Below are 16,195 nucleotides of genomic sequence, written 5' to 3'. Positions count from 1 at the left end.
CCCCAACCGGAATTGAACCCACAACCTTGCAGTTATGGGATGACGCTCCAAGTGGTCTATTTTTTAAAGTACAAAAGCATTTCAATTAACTTCATATATCAAATTTGGAGGTTTTAAATGCTTACAGGTACTTAAATAATAATTAATGTTTAAATCCTTGAAAAGTTGCAAGTGGTTAAACCTGAAAGTTTTCATTTATTAGTTATGAAAGTAGTCTGTACATATTTAGAAAAATGTTATGTATTACTAGTGGAATAATTACACATTTGATAAACTTACTAGATTAGTAGGTAGATCACTAAATAATGCACAAAGGGTTATAGGTTTTTGCCTCCATGCTAAGCTCCTGGGACATGCAAAATCTTAGGGCACGTGAGGAATCCATGTGCCTTTTTCCCCACTCCTGGACTGTGGGAAGTGTCCTGATGGGGCTGTCATAACCGTCTCGCTACCTGGACGGCAGTGGCCGAGGACAGCTGAGGGAAGGGATGGAAGAGACCTGTGGAGTGCAGCCGCTGTCTTGGTCTGTAAGAAGGCCCTTCCAGTGGGGATTTTAATTACTCGCAACCTTACGGCCTGCCTCTGCACCCCACCCCGCCTCCTTCACTGGCTCTCAACCATGGCTGCACGTTGAATCTCCCAGTGATGCCCCCTGGCTGGGTTCCACCCCAGAGAGTCGATGTGAACGAGTCTGAGGTGCGGTCTGGTGGGGGCTGCTGACAACCCCCATGCGACACTTCTGAGCAAACAGGGCGTAGAACCACTGCTCTCACTGCAAGTCATCTCTCCTCCCCTCAGAAGTTTGTTTCTGCCGCAGGTACCTACATCTGTTCCTTCCCTCTCCCACTAGATTGTGGGCTCCCAGATTTCCAAACAATGCAGGTGGCCCTTCCTAGCTCTGGATGACTCCAAGGCCTGCTGCCGACAGAAGTAGCAGTTACACCACATTTGGAACTTAGGTGTGCCAGTTAATGCTCTGACGCTAAATGAGTGAAAATCACCCTTGACAACACCTCAGGAAGGCCCCGCCCTGGAGCCTGATGTCCTTGCTGTAGAACTTCCTCCTGCGCCAGAAAGAGAGCTGATGCCTCCACCACCAGGCATCAGAAGTAGGTGTTTATGTTTAGGGGCCACCTTGCCTAAGGAATACACAGTCAGGCACATGCCTCACTCTCAGCGCAGCAGCACGCTCATGCCACGACCAGCCTGCAGGACCCAGAGTGACTGACCCTACAGCAGACACATATCTCCCATCTCACACCCACTCCCGAGCATATGGTCCTCACACCCACTAGTGGGTGGAATCACCCACACCATTTAGACTTTGTGTCAAAAATGTAGAGCAGAATTCATGTGATGTGCTGTGTGAAGCGACGCCCCTGCACAGCATAATTCTGTCCAGGTCCAGCAGGACCCCCGTCCTTTCATCTGGCCCAGCCTCTCGCCCTCCATGACCTCCCTTCCCCTGTCTTAAAGGCTGAAGTTCCCTAAGACTCTCCCCCTGGCGTGCTCATTAACTCTCTCCCTAAGGGCTCTCAGGCTTCCTTAGGGCTCTGGAGTCCATATAAAAATGGTGAGACCTCCCCCTCCAGTTAGGGGAGACATGGCCTAAGAGGTTCCTCACTTTTGCTCTGGGAAGAGGGAAGGAAGGAGAGAAAGACTTTCTCCAGGCCTTGGGAGCCTAGCTTGCAGGGTATGAAGGAACTTAGTAAATGCCCAGTATTTTTTAAAATAAATAAATGAATACTTGATAAAAAGGAAACTTCCATTTGCTTCATTAGGATATTCCACCCTCCCCCTGACCCCCACCTCCTACTGCACTATACATTCCGAGGCTTAGATTCGCCTGCTCACCGGGGATCCCAGGCCAGGCCTTCTGCCACACCAAGCCACACCAAGCTCAGCAGTACTCACAGGCCTTTAATCTAGAACTGCCCGGCCACGCCCCACCACTGCCCTAGGATGGTGGCCAGGAATAAAGATATATGGTCAGGTAGGCTGTCCAGGCTCTGAGTCCAAGAGAGATGGGCTAGGTCAGGCTGGGGCCTGGGCAGGGGGCTCCTGGCCCCAGGAGATGAGGGAGTTGCTAGCCTGGGCAAGCTCGGTGATGGACACCCGGCCCCGCTGCCGGATGAAGTTAGCCACAGCAGCCAGCTCCTCCGGGGTAATGTAGATGAACTTGCCCCTGTCGTCAATCACACCTGTGGGGACACACACAGGTTGTGGAGCTGAGTCTTCTAGGCCCTCCCCATCTGGGCTGAGAGGGCCCTCCCACCCCTTCACAACTGGCTCTGAGCCCTACAGGTGTTCGTGGCCTTTTCTGGCTGCATTCAACCCTGGCTAGGTGTCAGATCAGGCTTTGTGCCTATCCCGGTCACCCTGAGCCATACCTAGGCTTTGGCATGTCCTCCTTGTAACTGTGTCCCCCTGCTCAGTGTCCCTCAGAACACAGGATTCCCCCCACCCTCCGTTATGATTCTGCCCCTGCAGCAAGACCCTGGAGCCCCCTGTGGCTAGATACTCCCCAAGGCCAAGGCCTGCAGTGATTGAGTCTCACCGTCTCACCTGTCAGAGTCCCCTCGGCCAGCAGGTCCTGAATGCGGTTTATGGTGTCCTGTGAGGAGAACAATTCTCAGAGCAGAGAGGCACTGTCATCCCCGGAAAAGGCACATGCAACGTCCATGCCACCACAGCCAAATCTCCCCGTTCCCACGGCTGCTCCCCCACCCAACGTGACTCTGTGCTTCTCCGGAGGGGAGAAAGGGAGAAGCGGCTCTGGCTCCGGGGCTCTGCAAGACCCCCGGGAGAGGCACTTTTCCAACCAGAAGAGGAGCAGCAGTGACATTTGGCCATGAAGGCTGGTGCAGCTTGTTTGCAAGAGTTGTCAAGGTAACTGGAGTTTGGCTGTGTTGGTTACAGGGGCTGCTGGAGAGATGGGACTTTTTCTTTCCTCCCCTGCCTGTTCTTCCATGTAGCAGAGAGGCAGGATTCTGGGAATGCTGTGAGTCCTACTCTCTGCTCCCACCTGGGTCGGGGCAGGGTAGAGGGGGCATTAAAACCCTCCATCTTTAGCACAGGCCCCTCTGACAGCCACACAGACCCCATGGCCACACCCCAAACAAAAGGCCACCTTGCAGGGCTTACCTGAGTCCGCAGGCCCACCTGGGAAGCCAGGTCTTCCAAGAGCACAACCTTGGACTGCTATAAAGACAGGGAGAAAAAGGAGACAGGCTGAGTGGGCAGATCCCTCTCAGCACAAACTGAGGTTTGCGTTCTGATCTGATCTGCTTTGGGGGGCTGGGTAACACCACAGATTCCCATGGAAGAGCCTTGGTCCCTTCGCACACTGCCAACCACCCATATACAGAGACACGCACACTCATAAACTCTCCTTCCCCTGCTTATGGGGAGGTATCTGACTGACACCACCTGGCCACAGGCCCCATCCGGGACTGGGGACCACACTGACACAGACACACATGGGGATAGCCAAGCACAGCTGCCCCTTCCCCTCTGTAGCTGGCTGTGTGTTTTTAACATCGTGGACAGGTTGGAAGGGGAAGCACCATAAGACGAAGGGAAGGGATGTCACTGAAAGCTATTTTAAAAAACTGTCACCAGAATTTGTGTTGGTTGAGGACCTGCCAGGACAATGCACTGAGAAGATATGGGGTACACAACGGTGACCAAAACACAGCTTCTGCCTCCAGCTCGCGGTCAGGCAGGTAAGGATGTGGATGAGGAAAGTGCACATTAAAGGCCCCGATAAGCGGGGGTCTCCATAGAGGCAGTATGGCTCCCTCCCACCTTGCTTTTGCTTACTGCCCCAGACCCGGAAATCTCCACACTCCTTTTTACCATCCTCTTCACACCACCCGAGGCGCCGGGCCCACTCTTAAAATGACAGTTGCTCACACTCTCAGAGCTTTCCGTGCACAGCCATTTTCCATGGGCTTCCCTCAAACCCTCAGCAGAAACTTTAGTCCGGGGATGCAGCTGAGGGCCCAAGGCTGGGTCCTACGCCTGCATCTGCCCTGCCTCCCCTACAGACAGCATGCGGCTCGAAAGAAGGCAGTCTTTTATGTTCCGTGATTCTTTCACAGCAAATGAGCCGGGGGAGGAGTGACATGGTGACACCTCCTGGGCTGAGATGGCATGTGACTATGCTAAATGCCAAACAGAATGTGCAGGCAGGGAGGCAAGCGGGCAGCCGTTGGACCAGGGAATGGGCGAGCCCAAGGTGACCTGGCCAGCTGGCCTCCACCCACAATGTAGGTGCTGGGCTCTCAGAAGCAGCTTGGAGTGGGAGGAAGAAGTCCCCCTAGATGGTTCCCATACACCCAGTATGGGGGGTGCTGGGGCCAAAATGTGCTTGGAAAAACCAACCAACCAACCTAGCCTTTATCAGAACAGAGTGGACAGACCGACAAGAACAAGTCAGACCTATGCCTCACATAAACTATGCTGGGCACAGAAATGTGCCACCAGCTCTGAAATCCCAAAATAAAACGGCCCACCCCCTTGGAGCCAGGAAGGTGGGTGGCTGTATTTTGGAAGCCCCCCTTCTCCCTGCAGACAGGAGCTCTGGGAAAATCAGACAGGGCAAGCTGGAAAGACCTCTAAGGTCCAGAAGACTTTGGAGAACCACCAGAAAATGGCTCCCCCAAGAGCCATTGAAAGGAAGGGGCCTTTTCTCAGGTGGCTGTAGAAGATAGTGGGGGCTAAAGCTGATGGAGGGCTTCCTGGAGGAAATGCACAGGACCATGGTGCTGCCCACTGGGTGGATGGGGACAGAAAGTTCCAACCAGCAGCAGGGAAGTGAGAGGTCCTGCCCAGGCTGCAGCCCTCACTCCCGTGCGCCAGGCGGGAGAACGGGCTCCGTCCTGGGGAACAGACACAGCCTGAGAAGCTTTCTTCCTCTTGGGCTGTGAGCCCAGCCCCTGGTCGCTGGGAGGCACCTCAACCCTGCTCTCTTTCAGGAGGTGGGAAGAGGATTACGCAAGCCCTGGCTCCTTGGCACCCTTAGTCTCGCCCCCACCCGCGCTACCTCTGTACTCGTTCCCTCAGCCGCCTCTGCACCTCTGAGCTGCACTTGCAAACCTCTCGCATCCTTCGTGGGAGACGAGAAGTTGCTTAGCAGCACAGCGGAGCAGGACAGGGCTTGTGCTTATGCAACCAGGAGCAGCGCCAGGGTGGCCGGCAGACAGAAGGGGACACACCTGCCACCCGCCCTCCAACCCCAAAGAAAGCACTGTCTCCCCCTCAGTCCCCAAGACCCGAGTCCCCGGTCAGGAACGCACGGCAGGGGATGCCACGTGTGGGGCCCCAGTCAAGTGGAGCTTCCGTGTGACAAAACTGACAGAAAACACATGTGAAGAAACTTGAAAATACAGTGACTCACTGAGCGTGGGGTCTGAAGAATGGGAGAACTGTCACACCCCAAGTGTGAGGCAGGGATCAAAGGCTCACACCTCCCACGTGGACCCAGGCCCTTCTCCGCTGTCGGGGTCAGGAGAAGGCTCCCCTGGCCAGGAGCCCAGCAGTTAAGCCGCTCTTGGTCCTGCTGCCCACTCCTGCATGACCTTGAATGGAACTCCTGCAGCCCCCACTCGGGTCTGCTCTCTCTAGGCCCTGAGGGGAACACTTCTGTGTATGTGTGTGTGTGTGTGTCTCTCTCTCTCTCTCTCACACACTCACACACACACACACACACACACTCATGCACAGTAGGAAGCTGATGCCAGGACCTGCTCTTTGGCTTCTTACCTTAATGTAGTTGATGAACTCGGTCAGGAAGCTGTGGGACTAGATGAGCAGAGAAACCAGTGTGAGTGCGCCCCTTGCAGAGGCTGCAGTGGCTGGTGCCCACCCCCCTACCCAGCTGAGGGCCGCCTGCCTGTGTGCCTGCTTCTGTGCCGCCCAGCCATCTGCACGTGCCACCTGCCCCGGAAAGCAGCATGGCCTCCCACGATGAGGGTTTTGGAGGCACTTCTTCTAAGGACAAGGCCTCTCAAGGCAAGGGCCTGCTGGCCATCACGCCCACCCATCTCTCACGGCCTGACTGGGGAGGTGGGTGAGGAGCAGCAGGGTGTCCGGGATGCAATGGCCAGCCCTGGGTCTGCCACAGGCCCGCCTTGGTGGGGGCAGGGAGGGTTTCGTAGGAGTGGCAGGCCCACCTGCTCCTCGGTCATGGTCTCGCCCACACCCTCCTCCTCCACCACGAAGGCCTCCTTCAGTTTCAGGTACTCCTCGTGCTCCCGCTGGGCCTGCTCCTCCCGGGATTTCCTCTCCTCCTCCTCCTGTGGACAAGAGTGGGCAAGAGTCAGGTATCTGGGCACAGGTGCCCACCCCATCCCTGTACTGGTCCTTGCTGCCCCAGCAGGGCACCAGGTCATACAGCTCAGCCGTTTCTCAGGGACAGAGTGCCTCTGAAAATCCATCCCTCTGGCCTCCAAACTGAACAGAAGGCAGGGGCTCCACTTCTCATCAGTTCCACCACCTCCCAGACAAATGTTCTCCCTCTCCTTGAAGCCCTGCCATAATCCCACCTACAGCATCCTCTAGTCACCCCCCCGTTCCCCCATGTTCAAACAAACACCCATGCCCCATTCCCTCACTGGGCACCCATTCCCCCTCCGGCCTGCAGACCCAGCTCCTCTGGAACAACCCCTGCTGCCGCCTCACGCATGCTCTGGATCCACCCAATCCAAGGGACAACCATCGGGCCTCACACCCCTGTCCTCTCAGTGGCACTGGGCAGAGCTGACCACTCCCTCTTCCTTCCCTTGGCTTCCAGACTCCACCATCTCCCGAACTTCCTCCAGCTCCTGGGGCCATTCTTTCCGCCTCTTCCATCACTCAGCCCCATCCCTTCTCCCTCTTCTGCTCTCTCTCCATCAACGACCATCTCCTCGCCAGTGACCGCCACGGCTGTATCCCCACCCCAATCTCTACTCCCAGGCACACAACTGCCCACGTGACACACCCACTGGGCCATCACACAGGCACCTCGGACTGAATTATGTTCCAGAAAGACCCTGTGATCTACTCCCCATATGTCTGGTCTTCCTCCCGAGTCTCAGGCTCAGTGAGTCACACAGCCACCTGGCCAGCTGCCCCAGTCAGAAACGAGGCCCCATGTGCCACTTCCTTCTTTAACTTGCAGAAAGCTTCTTGGTCCACCTGTGCCGCTCCATCACCACCACCATGTCGTGCAGCAACCTCCCCCAACCCAACCCAACCCATTTTCCAGAGCTCTCAGAAAGATATTTTTACAACATGAAGCTCAAGCTGGGGCAGAGAATATACAGGATGAGCCAGAGCATCTTGCAGTGCCAACAGTGAGAAAACAATGAGAAAATGTCACAGGTACACAGGAGCCAGCTAAAGGAGCCACTCGTGGCCCAGGTTGGAGCAATTTCAGCAACGGGATAAAGCAATGTTGGATTATAAGACAAAGTACAAAATAAATAGTCATAAGTCCATGTGGATGAAAACAAATCACTGAATATATAAACAGAGAAAAAAGGACATATCTTCTGCACAAAAGAATTCCAAATACTTCCGGAAATGCTCTCCCCTCAAGGAGGTAGAGCCTGACTCCCCAGCCCTGAAGCGTGGGCTGTGCACAGTGACTGGTTCCTGAAGAAGCGTGGGAAGCGGGGAGTAACATTACGACGGAGAAATGGGCAAACGCCCTGGGTGATCTAGGTTAACACCACATCGGACAAGTCAAGTTGGTAACAGGCACCACTGATACGCTCTGGTGAAGATGGCACTTCACGTGTGGTCTTCCTCCCGGAAACCCATAACCCAGTCTAACCAGGAGAAAAACATCAGCCAAACACAAATTGAGAAACGTTCTACAAAAGACCATATTTTGTCACTTATAATGTGCACTTTTTTGCCCAAATTTTTGAGGGAAAAATAAGGATGTGCATTATATATGGGTAGTACTAATTACGTATCTATATAAATGTTTTTAGTTATTTTATTTATGATTATGTGTTAGAAGTATAACTGTACAAAACAATAATAATATCCATATATAAAACAATACCTTGGAATATAATAATCGGTTTTGTTTCTAAAAATAAGTAAGTAAATAAATAAATAACTGAATTAAAAGATTAAAATGAATGATTTTTCCCCCTGAAAGTTTGGGCCAAAAACGTGGGTGCACATTATACATGGGAGCACATCATACACAGCAAAACACAGTACTTTCCCAGTACTCCTCAAAACACTCAATATCATCAAAAGCAAGGAAAGTCTGAGAAACTGTCACAACCCAGAGGAGCCCAAGAAGACATGACAACTAAGTGGAATGTGGTATCCTGGAAAAGAGAAAGGATATTGGGGCTCTGGCTGGGTAGCTCAGTTGGCTAGAGCATCGTCCTAATACACCAAGGTTGTGGGTTGAATCCCCAGTCAGGGCACATACAGAAATCAGCCAGTGAATGCATAAATAAGTGAAACAACAAACTGATGTTTTTCTCTCTCTCAAATCAATTTTTAAAAATTTAATTTTAAAAAAGGAGGATATTGGAGGGGAAACTAATAAAATCTGAAAAATCTGTGGGGTTTACTTAATGATAATGCATCTGTATTAGTTGTGGGAAATATGCCACGAAAAGGTAAGATGTTAATAATGGAGGAATCTGAGTGAGGGGAGAAGAGCCCCAGGATACTGAAGGTGCATTAGGCAGAGCCAATACTCATAAAGGTGAAAAACCCTCTAATGCCTTTCTCTGCTGTGTTCTGGTCCACCTGCTGCAGCACCCAGAGTCAGGCCTTCCACCGTCCAACCCTGGAACAACAAGGCCAGCCAGAGCCAAAGGCACCAAGCCATGGGGTCTTCCCAGCTGGGCAGCCCTGGCTCTTGCCCTAGATCACATCACATCTTTGTGATAATCCCTTTCTTGGGCACCTGGTTCTCAGATGGAAGGAAGTATCCGGCAAACAAATGCTCATTAACCACTTTGATTGCAGTGGCCCCCAACCCTGAGCATCTCCTCTATGCCTGGCCCTAAAGAGGACCAGGCTCCAGTAGAGTCCACCATCTCTCACAATGGCCCATAATAGCCTCAAGGCCCTCAGGATCCAGACCCCGGTTACCTCTTTGACCCCTCTCCTTGCTTACCGCACTCTGGCCACTCTCACCATCCCAATGTTCTTCAAGTACTCCAGGGATGTTCGATACATCACATGCATAAAAACTCTCACCTCAGGCTCTGCTTTTCAGTTGCACAGGTTGCACCGAGAGCCCGGGGACCAAGTAAACCAGGGCCTGCCCCTGCACCTGGTCTATGGCCCATCTTCTGGGTTGGAGGAGTTGGGAGCTGAATGGGAAACAAGGCTGCCCGGTCAGGTGTCAGAAGTCAGGATCCAGGGTCCACCTTACCTTCTGTTCCTCCTCCAGTCGAAGCCGCTCCTCCTCCTTCTTCCACTCTGCCTCACGCTGGGACTCAAGGCGCTTCCGCTCCTCACGCTCAGCTTCCTCTGCCTGGAGAGAGGCCTTCATAGCGGCACATCCCTACCCCCAGCTAGAGCTTGCCCACCTCCCAAACAGGCCAGGGGCAGGCAACAGGCAGTGCCTGGGGCAGGCCACCAACCACGGCTGCAGGAGACAAAGCTAGGGAAGCAGCAAACACCAGCCCAGCATGCAAAGAGCCTTAAGGCAAGGGTCTGCCATACAGGACAGGGAAGGCAGGGCCTTTCCCACTTCCCGGAGCTGCTCCCCACTCCTCCTGCTTGCCTCACGCTGGGCTTTTCGTGCTTGTTTCTCCTCCAGCTTCCGGAGTTTCTTGGCTCCAATCTTCCCTGACAGGTGAGTTTCTGCTGGCTTCTCACTTTCTTCCTCATGGGCTGAGTGTGGTCAGAGAAAGACACTTCAGGTCCTGGCTAGACAGGACCAATGATGATGGGTCCACCCTACCCTTTGTCCCTGTCCTCGTGAGTGATTCCCCTTCCACCCACCTGCAAATGCCATCAGCCCGGCTCTGCCCTCCAGAGGCATCAGACATGAATGCAGAAATTCAAACCCTGGGTGTGCATGTGTTAGAGGTGGTGGTGGGGTGAGGGGTCCACGGGGCAAGAGAGGAGATGATAACTTTACATGCTGCATAGCTGTAGAGGAAGGCATCAGGTTCCAATAGCTAAATGTCTGCGAATCTCAGATAGGACTGCCTGGGCTTTGCCGAGTTCTGTTTTCAGTCTCTGAGCCAAAGCTCCAGGGAAGAATAGCCCTAGGGGAAATTTATCCCCAAAACTGCCTCCCAACCTGCCTCAAATCTCAAATCATTCTCACTGCTGAGGGTTCTGTGCTCAGCCCCTGGCCAGGGTTATCCCTTCGACCCACCAGACCCAAGGCAAAGACGACCCAAACCCCAGGATTACCCCAGGGCCAAAAACGCTGAAAGGTAAAGACCCGCTGATTCCTGAGCAGCAACAACGTTAGACTCAAGTCTGAGACAGGAGGGATGGTGCAACAGAGGGCCTCTTTTTTGAGCCAAAGGAGCTAATTTCCGAGGATACAGGGACAAAAGACCTAAATGTCCCCTCCTCAGGCTCAAGACAGCTGTGGAGCACTGGAGAAGAGATGTTCCTTCCTATAATCCCAAGGGCTCGGTTGGTCTCCCAGTACCAGGGATATACAGGCCTCTGTCAAAAGAATATCTCTATCCTCAAACCCTTCGTCTTGGGTTATAGCAACCGCACTCCAGACTGCAGAAACTCTCAGCCAGGAACTCTGGCCCTGGGGTGAGGCCCTCAGGGAATGAGTGCGCCCACGCCAGGAAGAGTGCTGGGGTACAACGAGTGAACTGAGGGACTCTCTTGGTCAATTTAAAGACCCCTGCCCTCCTGCTTGGACTTCGAGAATGCAGACAAAGGAAGAGGGTGTTAGTTCAATGGAATAGGGGTCAGGATCCAGAACTTCTGGTTCCTAGGACTAAAAGCCAGTTCCCAAGCCTGGCCATACCCCATCCTATGGCTCCCAAGCATCCCTCCCATACTGTGGCCTCACACCCTACTCTTCCACCCAGCTTTTGGGGTCCTCTCACCCCCTTAGTCAGTTCTCTTCCCCTCTAGGATGTGGCCCGGCTCACCTGGGACAACTTCCTCCTCATTCTCATCCACCTCAGACCTAGCCAATCGCTGGGCTTGACGCTGGGCCTGCAGGCGACTACCCAGGTCCCTGCGGCGCCGGGGTCTACCCCCAGCCCTCTGCTCCTCAGGCTCCAGGGACCGAGGCTGGGCCACTCGGCTTGCTGTTACTGGCTCTTCATTGTGCAGTGTCTCTCCTCCGCTGGCTGTAGGGAAGAGAGGAACCATAATGCTGTACAGTAGCCCATTTCCTCCAGCACAAATCCCAACTTCTCAGACCACTGGGGCCTTTACAACCCAGACTCACACTTTGGTCCTATGCAGCAAGATCACCCTTTCCCTCCTGCCTGTCCCTGGCTGGGACCTTTCCCTTCAAGGTCCCACCTTTCTCTGGCTCACCAGGAGATTACCACCTTGATGGAGCAAGATGGAGCTGAAGCTCTACCTCCTTCAGGAAGCCCACTCTGACCACTCTGGACCTCACCCAAATGCCCACTGCAGGACTGCATTTGTTTCTTGCCTAACACCACCTGCCATGGTTTTATCTGGCATCGCAACCAGAGAGCTCACTTATGGGCTGTCTTTCCTCCCAGGAAGATTTGCTAGCTATCTGTTTCATGTCAGTTTCCCTCTCCTCCTCTGAGAGCATGCAGGTGCTCTGAAGTAGCTTATGGGCCCAGAGAGGGGGAGACACATTAAACACACAGCCATACGCTGACAAGAAAAGGGGGGTGGGGAATAACAGGTGTGTCTGTCCTATGCTCTGGCCGATGAATGACATGGGCTTCTGATCAGGGTGCAGAACAGGGAGGAGGGTGCGTGGGTGTCCCCTTGAGTGGAGAGAGCTTCAGGCAGTTCCCTGGGAGCTGCCTCATGCTCTCTCCACTGCCTCATGCTTTCTCCAGGCAGAGAATACTCTAGTGCCCCCCTTCTTGGCTCCGGAGTCAGTCGGAGAGGAATGGAAACTCCTGCGATTTCTCCAACGGGCTCAGAGGGGAATTGCCCCATTGAGAGATGGCAGCGTGTGTCAGCCAGGGCCTAGCCTCTCTGGGCGTGTAGGTCTGCAGTGTCAGGAGGCAGGGACAGGGATGGGGCGAGGCTTTATTTCGGGACCAGGAGGAAGGTGTAGGGACGCAGCTACGCCGTGTGCTGGTTCCAGCACTGCTGCTGCTGCTCCCAGCCGGTCCCCTTCACGCAAGCACTGGAGCTCAGCTGGGCGCCTAGATCCCCGTCAGCGCTGCCGAAAGTGCCGGCGCATGCGCAGCAGCCGCGGCGCCAGGGCCTACTAAGGCTCTGGAAGTCAGAGAACGAGTCCCCACGGGCCCTGGCGCCGCGGCATCTTACCTACTCCCGCTTGGCCCCGTCTGCGAGTCAGGAAGAAGATAAGGCCGACGAGCAGAGCCGCCGCCACCAGGTACACCACCGGGGCCACCATGGCCACGGCTTCCAGGTGGGGACCTGCGCGTCCACCCTCAAGTCGGGAATCTGCCAAGCCCCGCCCAACGCCCATACGACCCCTCCCGTTTCCCATTCTAGGCCCCGCCCACTACTCTGGGCCCCGCCCAGGCCGCACGTTTCACAGAGACCTTAATTTTTTTATTTTAAAATAATTTGGGGGGGCCCTGGCTGGTGTAGCTCAGTGGATTGAGCGCGCGCCTGCGAACCAGACGATCACGGTTCGATTCCCAGTCAGGGCACATGCCTGGGTTGCAGGCCGGTTCCTTGCAGGCTAACTACCAGCAGGGGATGCACAAAAAAGGCAACCATACATTGATGTTTCTCTCCCTCTCTCCTTCCCCTCTAAAGATAAATAAATAAATAAAATTTAAAAAAAATAATAATTTGGGGGGGCATAAAATACTTTAAGTAGAAATGATTACAAACGGTTATATGCAGTGGACAATACTAATATATGTCCTTAAGGCACTGAACAATATCATATAGTGTTTGTGGAAACCTATACACTATATGGAAAAAATACAAAAAGATACTTGGGGCCCTGGCTGGTGTAGCTGAGTGGGTTGAGTGGGGGCCTGCGAACCAAATGATAGCGGTTCGATTCCCAGTCAGGGCACATGCCTCGGTTGCAGGCCAGTTCCCAGCAGGGAACTCACAAGAGGCAACCATACATTGATATTTCTCTCCTTCTCTCCTTCCCTTCTCCTCTAAAGATAAATAAATAAAATATTTTTAAAAAAGATACTTGGGAATAATGCGCACCAACTTCAGGGTAATGATTACCTTTGGGGAGAGAAGACGATGGATGAGGTTAAGGGCAGAGGTACGTTTGTATCTGTGCCTTGATTTTGTTAAAAGAGTGAGGGGAAGAGACCAAATCTTCCATTTAAATAGTGATATATTTTTGTACTCAGACCTGCCAATTTTATACATATTTTAAAGTAAAATTAGCTTTATTAAGTTGTACAAAAATTAGTGATCCAGTTTCCCATAGTGAGCTCTTGCAAATTACCCACAGGGAATTTAAATTTCCCTTTAATTCTTAAGAATCTATACAGAAAGCTGGGGACAAGTTATTCTTTAGTAAAGTTGTTTTCAAAGAAACTGTGCATAAGCTCTTTCTAGCCGGCGCCAAGCCATGGGCATTTCTCAGAACAAATGGCACAAGTGCCACAAGACCAAAGGCAAGAGAAAGCCCTACCCACAAGAAGCAAAAATATGTGCTGGGGTGTCCTGCTGCCCTCGTTAAGATTGGCCTTGACCGCATACACACAGCCCACGTTCGGGGAGGCAACAAGAACTACTGAACGTTGAGGCTGCGTGTGGGCAACTTCTCCTGGGGCTTGGAGTGTGGTGTGCACAAAACAAGGATTATGGATGTTGCTTACATGCATCCAACAACAAGCTGGGCCCTACCAAGAGGCAAAGAACTGCATCATGCTCATTGACAGCACACCATACCGATAGTGGTATGGTTCCCACTAGGCACTGCCTGGGCCTCAAGAAGGGAACCAAGCTGACTCCTCAGGAGGAAGGGATTTTCAACAAAGAAAGATCAAAGAAAACTCAGAAGAAATATGGTGAAAGGAAAAGAATGCCAAAATCAGCAGTCTCCAGCAGGGCAGCTTCTTGTGTGCATCCCTCGAAGACAAGGCCAATTCAGCCAAGCAGATGGCTACGTGCTGGAGGGCAAGGAGGTGGAGCTCTAGCTGAGGAAACCAAGACCCAAAATGCAAATAAATCCTCATCCCTCCTGTCTTAGCACATGTAATGAAGGCATTTATTCTAAAATGAACAAACAAACAAAAAACTGGGACAGAATGTAAACTTGCTTTTTAAAAAGCAAATAACTACTGGGAATTTGTTATTAGAGTGGTATGAAACCTTTTGTGTTTGTGATAACGTGAAGATTCCAGGACCAATGGTGTAAATGGCGGCGGGGGGGGGGGAGATTTGAAAAAATATGACATGTTAATATCTATTAAGCAGAAATTGTTACAAATGCTTATGTACAGTGTGACAACATATATGTATGTTTTAAAACCACTAAACAGCCCTGGCTGGTGTGACTCAGTGGATTGAGCACCGACCTGCAAACCAAAGGGTCGCGGGTTCCATTCCCAGTCAAGGCACATGCCTGGGTTTTGGGCCAGGTCCCCAGTAGGGAGCATGCGAGAGGCAACCACACACTGATGTTTCTCTCCCTCTCTTTCTCCCTCCCTTCCCCTCTCTAAAAAACAAATTTTTAAGAATCTAAAAAATAAAATAAAGCCACTAAATACCACATTGTTAAATTGGAATGGTGGGAACTTGAACATCTATTTTATTATTTTCTGTAAGTTTGGAATACTTCATAATTTATATTTTAAATTTTAAACAAGCAAATTGGGCAGGATAGATTTCATTAAAATAGCTAATGTTGATAATTGTTAAAATTAGGTTATGGGGGCTTATTATACTACTATTTTCTCTTTTCTTGTAAGTTTGTCATTTTTGTATAAATATGAAAATTTCCATAATGAAAAGTTTTTAAGTACAAGTTAGCCCTGCTTGGGTAGCTCAGTTGGTGGGGCCATCGTCCTATACACCAAAAGGTTTTGGGTCCAATTCCCATTTGGAGCATATGTCTGGATTGTGGGTTCAATCAACTAGGGACCTGCTCTGGTTGGGACGTATGCAGGAGGTGACTGATCAATGTCTCTCCTCTCCCCTCCCCCTTCTCTTTTGCTATAATCAGCAAAGAAAAAAAGAAAAAAAAAGTGAAGTAGCCCTAGCCAAGTGTCTCAGTTGGGTAGAGAGTAATTCCAGTAAGCCAAGGTTGCAGGTTTAATCCTCAGTCAGTGTACATACTCGAATCAACCAATGAATGCATAAATAAGTGGAACAACAAATCAATGTTTCTCTCTCTAAAATGAATAAATTAAAAAAAATTTAACTTTACATATTTTCATAATTTGCATGAGCTCAGAATGTTGCCTGGAAGAGCAAAACAAACTGTCAATAGAGATAATTCTTCCTGTTGCCTCAGATACCGTTTTTTTGCCTTTCATTTGCAGTTCTCAAGTTCTGAGTCCTGGACCCCAAGCATGTTGATTAAGGTTCATGGGCAGACAGGAGGGGTTGGGAAACAGCAGGGAGAGCCATCTTCCTGGTCCAGAGAACAGAACAGCATTGGATTTATGGAGACAGCAGTCGGGGTTGGGAAATGGGAAAGATGGGAAAGAATTCGAGAACTGTTTCAGAGGTAGAACTGATAAGACTTGACAAGCTCCTTTGAGGGCAAGAATCACCTTTCTTTGCTTGGCTGGGTTTCCCCAATTGAGGAGAGTGCAATTCTATCGAGATTTCTAGTCCTATTCCTTACTAACGGGGGTAAAAATTCACACATTTTAATTCTAGCATAGTTTGTTGAATGAATTAATGAATGATGCAATCTCCTTTCTTTCTGTTTAGAGCAACTAAGAACTGGACTGTCTCTTTATAGGTTGACTCAACAATTAAGTGAACTAATCAGTGCATTTTTTTTGGTTTTGTTGCCTAAAAGGATTTTCTGACACTTGCAACCAAGAGTCCTGACTAAAGATCACACATACACAAACTTTTGTTTTCCCCCCAAGCTCTTGGGCTCCAA

General features: G+C 51.4%; 1 protein-coding gene across 1 annotated transcript; it reads right to left on the bottom strand.

Moving 5' to 3' along the window:
• Nucleotides 1-404: 404 nt before the first annotated feature.
• DDRGK1 (DDRGK domain containing 1) lies at nt 405-12,608 on the bottom strand. The gene is made up of 9 exons (XM_037051750.1): nt 12,451-12,608; nt 11,109-11,312; nt 9,758-9,867; nt 9,404-9,505; nt 6,177-6,299; nt 5,767-5,805; nt 3,145-3,201; nt 2,566-2,614; nt 405-2,201 (listed from the first exon to the last, which is right to left on the bottom strand). The coding sequence occupies exons 1-9, from the start codon at nt 12,539-12,541 to the stop codon at nt 2,035-2,037; spliced, it is 942 nt and encodes a 313-aa protein (XP_036907645.1). The 5' UTR covers nt 12,542-12,608; the 3' UTR covers nt 405-2,034.
• Between the last annotated feature and the right edge of the window lie 3,587 nt (nt 12,609-16,195).

Source organism: Sturnira hondurensis, unplaced genomic scaffold (genome assembly GCF_014824575.4).
Source record: "Sturnira hondurensis isolate 20B ecotype Veracruz unplaced genomic scaffold, ASM1482457v3 Scaffold0007401, whole genome shotgun sequence".
NCBI lineage: Eukaryota > Metazoa > Chordata > Mammalia > Chiroptera > Phyllostomidae > Sturnira > Sturnira hondurensis.
Note: the sequence above shows the minus strand (reverse complement) of the source record. Positions and strands in the feature narration are given on the sequence as shown.

Coding starts and splice junctions, on each gene's coding strand:
- DDRGK1 (XM_037051750.1), bottom strand. CDS start 12,541: ATGGTGGCCCCGGTGGTGTACCTGGTGGCGGCGGCTCTGCTCGTCGGC. Junction 9,868..11,108: donor TGAGGAGGAAGTTGTCCCAG/GTGAGCCGGGCC, acceptor GACCACACTCAG/CCCATGAGGAAGAAAGTGAG. Junction 5,806..6,176: donor AGACCATGACCGAGGAGCAG/GTGGGCCTGCCA, acceptor CTGCTCATCTAG/TCCCACAGCTTCCTGACCGA.